Source organism: Hippoglossus hippoglossus, chromosome 10 (assembly GCF_009819705.1).
Source record: "Hippoglossus hippoglossus isolate fHipHip1 chromosome 10, fHipHip1.pri, whole genome shotgun sequence".
NCBI lineage: Eukaryota > Metazoa > Chordata > Actinopteri > Pleuronectiformes > Pleuronectidae > Hippoglossus > Hippoglossus hippoglossus.
The window spans coordinates 5,730,378-5,742,892 of NC_047160.1; the positions used below are offsets into that span (position 1 = coordinate 5,730,378).

The 12,515-nt window shown below is 38.2% G+C and overlaps 1 protein-coding gene across 1 annotated transcript; it reads right to left on the minus strand.

The window, feature by feature from the left end:
- Positions 1–1,138: 1,138 nt before the first annotated feature.
- irf2 (interferon regulatory factor 2) lies at positions 1,139–12,189 on the minus strand. Its single transcript, XM_034597479.1, has 9 exons — positions 11,945–12,189; positions 9,795–9,887; positions 8,072–8,171; positions 7,212–7,388; positions 6,989–7,035; positions 5,213–5,333; positions 4,458–4,610; positions 3,299–3,336; positions 1,139–2,639 (listed from the first exon to the last, which is right to left on the minus strand). The coding sequence occupies exons 2-9, from the start codon at positions 9,879–9,881 to the stop codon at positions 2,370–2,372; spliced, it is 993 nt and encodes a 330-aa protein (XP_034453370.1). The 5' UTR covers positions 9,882–9,887; positions 11,945–12,189; the 3' UTR covers positions 1,139–2,369.
- Between the last annotated feature and the right edge of the window lie 326 nt (positions 12,190–12,515).

The window sequence follows — 12,515 nt, forward strand, 5'->3', positions numbered from 1 at the left end:
TGAGCAGAAGAACAAAAATCACTGAAGAAGATTGAGGAGCATTTCTAAGTACTATGAAGTGTTCCATTATCTTTCAATATGTGATGCAAGTTGGGGAAAAAAAAAAAACATGTTGAAGAAACATTTGGAAAAGCGACATCTATTCCACATCTGCTGTCAAGTAAACCCATACGCCTTAGATTGAATGAGAACCTTAAATAATTTCACCATGACGGTAATGTGCGTCCAGTGTCAAAATCTACAGGGGTTTGGTTCACAAACATGGCAGCATCCTGTTTATCCTCAAGAGCTGGGGCTTGGCTGAAAGCAGCCTGGGAATGAAGTCTGCGCTTTAGCCTGCTAGCTGCTAACACACCAGTAGCTTTCTGATTCACTCAGCGTAGTTCAGAACACAGGGAGACATGACTCTCAGAAGATGGAATATGAACATTTCATAACCTACTTCTTCTTGGTTAATTATATTTTGCCAAATAATACTGAGACCACCAAGCTTGCTTCTTTACAGGCATGAGAAACAATCAATCAAAGGAAAGAAGATCTTCCTTTGATGCTCAAGTTTATCATTCTGTGCATACACTTCAATATAATGTCTTTCTTTGTGTTGAGATTTACAGATTGTGAAAATTTGTGCTTAACATAGTGATGCTTGCACTGCGACAACTGAGCATCAGAATCGACTGAGGTTTTGGGCTGTTAGCAGACTAAAGCATAGATCATTTGTATCCATCCACACACCTTCAATACCATTTCCCCAACACACACACACACACACACACACACCAGTGCTGTCCATAAGGTGCAGAAGCAGTTTGCAGGCATACATACATATGAGCTATGTACATTATTAACACCAGGAGGCAGGAGAGAGCGGAAGAAATCCATTGTTCACAGTCTTGTCAGTCCGTCTGTCAGCATGTCTGTCGTTCATCTTGTCAGTTCATCTCTCTGTTTAGGCGGGCACGTTTACCTGAGGTTTCCAGACTTACAAGTTCGCGCGCACACGCACGCACGCACGCACGCACGCACACACACACACACACACACACACACACACACACACACACACACACACACACACACACACACACACACACACACACACACACACACACACACACACACACACACACACACACACACACACACACACACACACACACACACACACACACACACCTGCTTGCATGGGGCAATTCGGGGCATATCAATGATTGTCATGATTGTCAACAACGTGCCTCTGATTCTTCTTGTGACTTGCTGCTAGTGGAGCTGGTTTGCCGACAGAGACTTTAACTTCCTCATAACATTTGTTTTTTTTGGTTCCTCTGTTATCAACAGTTTGCTTCTAGGTTTACGTAATCTTTGTTCCATCCATGTGTCTCAGTAAATCATTTTAGACAATGTTTCCTGCTCAAGGTTCAACTCTTTTGAAATAGTAAGTAAATGGTTCTCTTCCCATTTATGGTGCAATAAAAAATGAAGACATAAAAGAGGATGTTTGTGCACACATAGACATTGAGAACTGGGAAACAAAACAGTGACATCAAAACATTTTGTTTTGTAACGGGTTCTAATACTTAACCGGTAAGTAATTTTGAATTAAATATGGTACAATTAGGTAGTTTCATAATCAAAATAAGTTTTACATAAAATAACATCCTCCTGTGATGAACTACTAGGGACTATTTGACATAGGAACTGAATGTTTGGGTTGACTGGAGGCTGTTAACAGCTTAAAAAAAACAAAAGTTTATTAATATGAAAACCTGGTCACAGCAGACTATGCATCTACAAAAGATATTTTTTACTCATAAAATCCATCTTAAGAAATTATGTAAAAGTGCTAAATCTTCTCTTCACTAACCATAGTGTTCTAAAGTGTTGACAACAAGCTGCAGGGAAAATGATCTACCTGTGACACATGGATGATCAAGACTAAATATATTCCAGAACAAATGTGAACACACATCCCACATATACAACTCTAGATTCACGATTGCCGGCGTGTACATTCCACGTGTTCATACATTTTAACCTGGACACGGATTGTTCACAAACCCTTGCAGACATGGGAACTTGATGAAATTTACACAAACTGTCGCAGCCGTACAGATGCAGAAAGTTTTAAAGACTTCAATGTTCCTCAATTAGTGAGCAAGTCAAGCCCCGGAGAATATCATTAAAACCAGTCAGCAATTTTTCCAATCAAAAGGAAAACTCAGGGGACTAATGTCCCACACAGAAGCTACAATCAAAATCACAGATTTGGTAGTTTGGCCTTTGAGGCACCACGTGGCCCTGATGAAGAAAAACAACATTCTCTGTCATTCCTATGCTCTGACAACAGCTAGGATACCCCCCTTCTGGGGTCAGGAAGAGGTAACGTCGGAGGTTTTCATTATGACACTTGCGCGCATCTCATGGGTGTGGCTGGTCCCCGGAGACGCAAGAGAGTTCTGGGTGTAGGCCGACGTCCAGCCGTCCGTGTGGTAGCTGATGAGTGGGTCTGGGTCCCGCATGCTGGTGACCCTGAAGTTCGGCTTGTTGGCGGTGACAAAAGTGGCCATGCTGGGAAGAGAACATGTGGGAACTCTGACGACTGATGTGCTATAGTCCCGCCTCCAGACTGCACTGATACCCTTTTAAAAATAGGAGAGATCATGAATCTCCAGCTGGACACATTTGAAATTGTGTGAACTATCATTCAGCAAGACAACATTCCATTTCACCGATACACAGATGATACACAATTATACCTCATTTAAACCACATAAGCTAAACAATCTAAGCACACGTCATAGCTGTTTATCATATATCAAGGACTGAATGGCAGCAAACTTCATTCGATTTAAAAAATGTATATGTGGCCCAGAGCATCAAAATGTACAGATACAATCTTCCATTGGTTTACTTAGTCCAAATGTTGAGTTTGTGGCAAATAACCTTAGGGTAACATTTTACACCTTTGTATTTTTTGAGCAAGATAAGATTACATTATTATTTAATATTGTGCTGGATTACACTGAAAAATTAAACACCAAAACCTATTACCACTGATAAGTAGCAGTATTGGTGTGTGTGTATTCACTGTGGGTACAATGTACGACAAAAGATCAACCTTAGATCAGTCTGTTAATATTTGACAGTCGTAGTTCCTGACAAGGCCCTCCCACACACACCCTGTTTTACAGTGAGGTTGAAACAGGTGAAAACCTGTTTATCTAAAGATCATAGCAGGTAATCATTTTATCATCACTCTGTCCTTTGTGTATTTGATTGTGTATGATGGGAGACTCACCTCTTTGGTATCTTCTGTGTCACTGTCTGTGTCACTGCCTGTAGAAATAAACACACATACAGAGTTGCAGTAATAAAACAGTACTCAGGAAATATATCAGAGACAAAGAGGGCAAGAGAAAGAGGAGGAATTCCAGCAAATCTTGACTTAAATTGGGAAACCATATTAACATGGCTGGTACCTAGCATGGCACTTTTCTACTGTCTAAACAAAAATGCCTGCACACTAAATGTATAATTAATGTGAAAATCAGCTAAATAAACCTGCTTAACAAATAAACAAAAGAGAAGAAGAGAGAAGCCAGACAACGACAACGATTGAGTAAGAGATCAAAAAAGGGTCAAATGTACAGAGAGGTAGGAGGGATGGAAAATATAAGAGAAAACTTAGTCTTAATGAGTGGTTAGTGAGAAAAGGTGGATACACAGAGAGGTGAGATAAACTAATGAATACAAGATTTGGAAGAAAAACTAATATCACTATTAACACCTTTCAGTCTTTATGGTTATGGGTCTATTTGAGAGGAGAAATCTTATTTTCAAAATGACACTACAATATAGAACTTTTTTAGTCTCCAGTGTAATTATTTCCAAGATAAATTATTAAAAACTTTACTCTTTTATTTCAATATGGCAGAGTGCATTCTGCTGTTCCAACTTTTCAGTTCAAACGCAGCTTCAAAGAGTCTGATTAAAACACTGTTATCTGCCACAATAATTGCTGTTAACAGTGGTTTCTTTTTTCCACACTTGGTTTGCCCACAATTTTCTGCGCTTCAGATAAGATCTGCTGACATTGATAAAGAAGCCACTTTATTTTAGTTGGATTGTGTAACAACAGGTGATGTAATGACGTCAGATTATTGGGTCACCAGCTGAACCACTTTTTTGCAGTTTAAAAAAAAAAATAAAACCACTTGCCTACATCAAATGCATTGAGCTTGACAGCCAACTGAAGCTTTATGTATAAACATTATACTATTAATATAAAGATGTGCACTTGATGCTGCTGTGGTCAAAATGGTGGTTCTGAAAAAGCACAACAGTGTAACCTGTTTATGCAAATTCTGGTAATAAAATGTGGTGTTTTGTGTGTGTGTGTGTGTGTGTGTGTGTGTGTGTGTGTGTGTGTGTGTGTGTGTGTGTGTGTGTGGTCTCACCGCAGCATGAAGACACAGGGGAGATTTGGAGCGGGTACGAGTGGGAGGAGCTAACTGTTTGCTCCTCATTCTCAGTGGTTACTTCAATTGTCTGACAGACGAATGGCAGCTGCTCACTCGTGATCACGTGGTCTTCCACTGAGCTGTGAATGGCTATGAATGGTAACAGAGGTTATGTTATAATAAACTGAACACGCATGCACACTCTGATCCGACTCTGTAAATGATCTACTGATAAAATGACAATAACATATAGAATCTATCCACTGCTGTAAGACAAAGAGTTGTGATATTTATTTCCACAACATCTATTCTGAGACAAGTTTATTTATTCTACTCTGACTGAGAGCACAACCTGTGCACCACAATCTTAGGGCTCATCAAGGCCTCATGTCAAACAGACAGCTGAACACAGTTCAAACGAATGGTTTAACACAGAATCAAGTAGATACTTCGTGGAAGATTTATTTAACACACAATATATGTCTATTCAAGACAACACCAGACATTACACTTCAATAACCTACATGCCGGTTTTAGGACTTTGCTCATTCACCACTGTAACTACTCTGCTGTGGATATATACGGAAAGATCCCTGTGCAATTAATGGCATTTTTTTCTTTATTGATTTTGTGGCAACTTAAATTTCAATGCACAAAAACTTAAAACGGACCCAATTCTCCGGAGATTCTCCGTAGGAACTGTCTGAAATGGCTATAGTAATCATAGTAAAAAGAAGACACTGGTGTCGTACCTGAGGCACTGTCCATCACTGTTGACTCTAGGGGTTCCTGCTTGACCTCTTCCTGTTTGGAATAGTCGATAGGTCCAGCATGAGCTTGGAGAAGAATTCTGTCTGGAAACGGAGAAGGTACCTGAGGGTGAGAAGAACAAAAAAAAACTGTAAAAGGTTGATTATGGAAGACTGATTTGGTCAAATGTACCATATCATACCACTGTGTGTGGAAAAGGGTCTATTAAATTAGAGCCTGACCGATTTATCGGTGGGCTGATACTTTCACAGATATATCTATGTTTATGTTGATGATATACAGAATAAACAATGCAGATCAGATGTACGTTAATGTTTATATTTAAGTACAGAAAATATGCTATTTTACTTAATTTAAGTTATATATATATGTGTCTGTTATTTTCATTTATTTATTTAAGTTTATGGTTAAGCAGTAAAATGTCAAGCCTCAATTACCTTTCTTTGTCATAAGGGTTTGATAAGGACATCTTAAATATATTTGAGAGAACAAGAAGTGTTTTTACACCCTAATATCAGTATGGGCATTGGCCCCCCAAACATCCCTAATGGGGGGCTCCATATCATAGTCATCAATCTGCCATCAACAACTGTATCAACACTTAAAAACATAAATAAAAACATGTTATTCAAACTTCTACACAAACAAAGAAGCTCAGTCAATGTTTACATGTCCATTTAACTATAATATACTCTGTTATATATATATATATATAAAATATTGTTAAGCTTATTCATTCATTACATTTGAACTGTGATAGTGATAAAGTCCAATAAGACAATTCAGTAGCTTTGACATGAATATCTATAAAACTATAAGAATAACAACAAATAACATCTAGTGCCAAGTAAGACCTGGATACAAACTGTTATCCAGAGCATTTCATAAATTAAACTGAGCCAACAATACAACACCAACCAGTCGAATATCATCAAAGCATTCATGTTCATTACTCTGTACATCATAAGTCCACGTCCTTCCGTTTATTTATATTCAATACTCTGAGCCGTTTGAGAGGTTGTTGTTGGAAGTTAGCATTTCTGTCACAGATTTTTGATATGGTCGTGAATATTTATGTACTTTTGATAAGTTATGTAAAAATTAATGTTCTTCAAAGTAAAATACAGTATAAGTACAGTTAATCAATGATTGTAGATTATATTTCTAATTTGATGTATGTTCTCTAGTACTTTCTGTTAATTTGATCATTTTATTATATAAAATGGAACTAGTAGCTATTGGTTTTACTTTGAATTGCTTAAACATGTGCATTACAGAGAAACAGAGGCAGATGGAGAAGGAGCACTCTCTGCCAAAACTCTGTGTGATGTGGGAACTGGAGCTGGAGCTGATTGTTCACATTAGATACTGAGGCAATCTGCCACCTCTGCTCCGACTTTCAGAAATCATTTGATCTGCTTTGATACAAAAGCAACATTTCTGGGTAAAGTAAATATTCCTATGATGCCTAATGTCACCAGACCAGTTCCCGCAAGTTACAGTTAAATTGCAAAGACTGGGTGTGAAATCAGAAACTTTTCTTCCGTGGTGTTTGTATTCCCTATCATGCGTCTGCTCCTCTGCAATGCGGCTGCTCATGGTCACCATAATCCAAATATTAAATGGTTCTGAAAAGGTTATTTTAAAGTGTGGAGAGACCTGATAAAGACAGTTTTGTGTCATTTAGATAAAAGCTGCCTTATCCTGCAAGTGTTGTTGTTTTCATGTGTGAGGAGGGAAATTATCTGTTTATCTACCTCTTTATTTTCCTTGGGCCTCCCCTCTTTGTCGGACTTCTTCTTTCCTAAATAGACAAACACACAGAAAGACATAGATTATAAAGATCGTTTTTTAAAAACCAAAGTTTACAACTGGTCTTGAATGTCTTTAATCAGTGAATATGGAATTAATAGTAAGTACATTTTAAGAGAGAATGGTAACTTTAACCAAACCAGGTTTAGGAAGGGAAGCTGCACTCACCTTTCTTCATACTTCTCTCTGTGGAGGAGAGCATCTTATAAACTCTGAAGGCGTTAGTTCCCTTCTTGATACTTTTATCCTTCACTTCCTCGATGTCTGGCAGACTGTTCATGGCACAGCGGAAATTAGCCTTCCATGTCTTTGGGTCCGGACGGTCTATGCCTGGCTGGTATTTACCTGAGCAAAAACACAAACACAAATAGGATTATTCTGATTATTCTTATTACAGAGATGCTTTTTTGGTACAGTTGGCTAATATCATGAGGAGGACATTGCCACTTTTCAGGCAGTTTTACATGAATCCATGATACCAGTATGTATGGTACATTATGGGAACCAGTTTTAAACTATTCAGTTAAAAGCATTATTTCTCATTTCTTAAATGCCCTATCAATTCATTCATTGGTCATCAAACTAAGTGGGTGCTCATTTTAAATACTTTATGCAGAGAAATTAAAATGAAAATTATTTCATCATACTGCTAATTTCCATACAAAAATATGAATTAATAATTTCTCTATTCATTCTCATCTTTTTGAATCTTTCTTTCAACATAGGGACATCCTTCTGACAAGAATTTATCTAAGTTTCAATATATTATATTTTTTCTCCTGATGTGATAAGGAGGTGTGTGAATTCCTGTTCTTACAGAAACCCTGTGCACTTCCTTACAAAGACCCAATACCTGAAAGTCCTGTGGTCTAATTGAATGGGACAATCCAGGACAACGTGATTTCTTACTTGAAAACAGGATGCAAATCGAGCGTTTCTGTCATTTGAAACAGAACTGGTGCAGTGGACATGAAAATAAAAGCCACTAAAAAGCAGAAGCAGTGTCTTTAGGTAAATCTGTGTATTACCAGTGTGTATGGCCCATTTCATGAAGAGCGGTGCATCTTTCTCCAGGTCCCAGCCATGGCGCGCAGCATGCATCCACGGGATCTGGAAGATTCTCTTTTCCTGAAAACATTTACATATGCTCAGGTCTTGATTCAGTTTTTCCGCTAGTAACATTTCTGCATGGTGGATCACCACACCAAAATGCAAAAGTGCAACTCCAACTATTCCTTGGTTGCACCAGTGTGCCAAACATTTAGCTGGTGAGTTGTGTCGCTTCTCTCATCTCCCCCCTTTCAGTCTGAGAGCAGAGTTTAATCTCACACACCGAGGCCCCGGGCTGACCCGACCCCACCCCACTCACACTCACACACACACACACACACACACACACACACACACTCACACTCACACTCACAGACGGACAGACAGTGTTACAGTGAAGTGGAGATAAGGAGAGAACATTAATGTGAACGAAGGAGTTTGTCTAATTAGTTTAAAACAGTGGCAACAAAAAGTGTGATAACAGGGTTTCCACTATGGACCACTGCTGTAAAATGATTAGCCCCACTGATTCAGGACCCGAGCAGAAGCCGCGGTTGGTTTGTACCGTGTCGGAGTCTCTGTCTGGGTGTCCTACATCCACACTCCTGCTGACATGTACTCACTTTAGTTCTTTATAAACAGTTCTAAGAGTTATTATTAACTTATCTTATTAAGTTTTTAAGACCTGAACAATACTGAAGTTTACTTGGTGTTGGTTTGATTCACTCCAGAGTTTATAGGGCACAAATTTAAACACATTGAAAGAAAGCCAAATATGTTGTGTGTACGCATTTCACCTGCTACAAACAACATGAGACGCCCACAGTGTTAAAGTGGCTGGAACGATCTGGATTAATAATTCGACACAATCGATTAATAACTAAATTCATGTGATCGCCAGGTTGTGTGTGAAGAGTGACAAAGATGAGCAGACAGACAGACACACACACAATCCTAAAGGAAATGCCGGAATACTAACCTAATACAACACAAAGCTAAAATCTCATCTAAATCATAACCATCCCATCCAGTTTACTGAGCTGGCATCATATATTCTGAGGCAAATGTTTAATATTTAATCAAGAGCCAGAGTCCATTTTCTTATTGTTTTGGTTTTGTGTGGTTTATTTCATTAATGTTTTATTTATTCAGGATATTTTACTATTTTTAATTCTAATTCAAATGCCAGACTGTATATTCTTAAAATTTTGTATTTCATTGCTCTTTGAAAGGGTGTACTTGCATGATTATGCTATAATATCATTATATCAGTGGTATAAAATGGTTTCACAATGATGACAATAATATAATTTATCGCAATCATTTCTGGAACAATATATTGTCCAACAAAATGTGTTATTGTGACTGGCCTACCTTAATATTTTTAATAATGCACCAAGTGAGACGTTTCCTTGCACAGTTTAAAGCATAAGTGATCTGAGAATTCCTTTCATATACAAGCAAAATTGGTATTAGATACAATAAAATATCATTAACTGAATCGATGTGTATATATATGTACATGTACAGCAACCCCCCCCCTTAACAACAAAAAAACACATTGCCCCCACGCCAAACCCTCTTGATCCACAGTAAACACTGGGATTTATAGTGTGTGTGTGTGTGTGTGTGTGTGTGTGTGTGTGTGTGTGTGTGTGTGTGTGTGTGTGTGTGTGTGTGTGTGTGTGTGTGCTCACTTACCTTATTAACCCATTTCAGTCCTGGTATCTGAGATGAGTTTATTTGTTCCTCCAGCCACGGTCGCATCCTCATCCTCTCTACTGGCATTGTGGCCTGTGAACACACAAACATATATTTATGATTACTGTATAATTAGAATTGCTTATAACAATAATAAATAGCAGCATATGTATGAATGATGACTACAGTAAGTCTTACTAAACAATCATATTTGAAGGTTCCACAGAGTTTATTGTTACAATAACAAAAAATGGGTTAGTAACAGAGCAGATATCAAAACTTAAAGTCACATGTCCTCCACTGTGAGAAGAAGCGACCACTTGAGGTTACAACCAGGCTGTGAGAGCACAGCAAAGTGTTGAACGCCTCTTGTCTGTGGTTGTAAAGATAGAAATCCTGCTCAGGTCCACTTCTTAATTTTCGTCTCAAAAAATACCGCTCTAAAATTAAATTGTGCAATCATGTCTGTAATTGCAGCCCTTTAGCCCACTCTTATCATATTATCTGTATATGATAAACATTTTAAATAAAGTACTTTAGAAGAAAGAAGAGCGAGAACCAAAAGAAGATAATGAATACCGCAGGCTGGTTGGAAAACAAACTTCACCCACCCCACCCACACTGGGGTGGGTGAAGTTTGCAGTGCGCCAACGCAGTGCCTGCTGACATGAGGACTGAGCTCCCTAACAGGTCAAACAGGGTGACAAAATATCATCCCTTTTTATTAAGGGCAGGGTTGAAACTTCCAGCTGCTTGATACAACACACACAGTCTGACTACAGAACGCTGTCTTTACTGGCCAACATTGGATATTATATTTGTATGATGGAATTATAGAACACACTATGTATTCATTTTAAGGTTGAAATTAATCAAAAGGTCAGTAAATCATGTGCAGGCCCCAAACCCTCTGGAATAGTCTACATGAGTGACTCAGACTTGAAACTTCACTGTCTGTTTTTCAATCATCACTCCAAATGTACTTTTACTAAATGGCTTTTACTTAATTGTTATTGTTATGACTTGGGTTTCTTTTATTCGTCTTCCTTTGCCATTACTTCTAAATTATATTGTATTAATTCATCTACTGACCTTGATTTAAGATTTTATATTATATCGTTAGTTGTCTTTGATTTTCAATGACATATGGTATTATTTTGTTTGTTGTCATTACTTTTTTAATTTGTAGTCTTTTGTAACAGCTGTTTTAAAGGTGCTATACAAATAAAGATATATTTCTCCGTACATCAATCTCATGATCTGTATTGTAACTATGTTCAACTGCATCATCCCTGTCAAGTAAAATACACTTTTTATTTAATGTCTTTAAAAAATATTTAAACTACACATGGGGAACATATATATTGAAGTTATTCTGTGTTCACATGTTGTATGCTATTTTGCCTGTTGTCTCTGATGTTTTGTATTATTGCTTTTATTTGTCTTCTATTGTAAAGGTTGTTTGGAAAGGTGCTGTATAAACAAAGTTATTAGTATTATTGCTATTATTGGATTCAGAAAAGTAAATAAATTACATTAAGGCCTTTAAGGGTTAATAACTAGTACAAACAGCTACAAAATGTATATTACACTTAAAAACTGCAGTACTCATGGTACTGCAGTTTTTAAGGGTAAAACTGTAGTACTATATACCACTCTAATGGTAGTTTTGGACCTAACAAATAACATTGCTTATGATCAACCACTCAGAGAAACACGTTTTATTTCCTCAAAGTGTTAAAAACACGTATTTCTGAGCTGCAGAGCAGAATCAGAAACACGTGAATGAGTTCAAACAACAGTACTTTGGTTCACAGCAGGTAAATAGAGCTACAGCTGGAACATCAACACAAACTGACAGCAGTAGTTGTTGTTGTACCGTAAGATCCTGGTTCTCTCTGCGTCTCCTCCACTTGTTAGTCAATGTTAGTAACAGGTTTAGTTTGCGTTAAAGACGGATGTAGTCAAAGTTAACCCGCCCCGTGTTGTCGTGCTGGTCCCATAAAGAAACAACAACCGAGGCAAAAGTGAAAATAAACTCTAGTACCGAGTCAACAGAACTAGTCGCACTTTCACTTGCACACGCAGAGCGAGAGGGAGCCGTCATGTCCGCGACCGAACGGCGTGAATATGCGGAAATGAGACGGTACCTGTTCGCTGAGGACGGCCTGTAGCTCCGGGCTCCCGCTGACACACAGACGATACCAGCCCGAGTCACACGGCTCAACTTCTATCCCGGACTTTCACACAAAGTGCAAAACAAAAGTGTGTCCGCAGCTCTTTTCTGTTTCTCAGCGGAGAGCGAAAGCAAAACAGCGGCCGTTGAGGGGAAGCGGGGGCTCGCGCTGGAAATCCCCCTCCTGCTCTCTAGCGCCGTCGCGGAAGTGTCTGCGGCCGCGTGCGCGCTTCACCGGAGGAGCTGAAATACGGCGAGGTATCACTCCGCTCTTCTTTCCTGTGACTACGAAAACAAACCGAAACCGTTTCGTTATGCCTTACTTCATTTATATGGTTATTTATGCGTGCACATGATGTTACTGTAGTAATACAAAGCTTAAATTAGTGTGTCAGGTTTCGCATGTATATATATATATATATATATATATATTATAATAATAAAATATTTTCAAATGGGAAATTTTATGAAAGCAAAAATAATTTTTTTTTGCCAACACGTGAATTATATTTTGTAGTTAAACTGGCAATAATGACAATAATTAT

Bases quoted from the DNA above. Each gene is read 5' to 3' on its own strand.
- irf2 (XM_034597479.1), bottom strand. From the start codon at position 9,881: ATGCCAGTAGAGAGGATGAGGATGCGACCGTGGCTGGAGGAACAAATA. The intron at 5,334-6,988 runs GTAGATAAACAG...TCTCACCCTCAG, and splicing joins GGCCCAAGGAAAATAAAGAG to GTACCTTCTCCGTTTCCAGA. The intron at 2,640-3,298 runs GTGAGTCTCCCA...TATTTTTAAAAG, and splicing joins ACACAGAAGATACCAAAGAG to GGTATCAGTGCAGTCTGGAG.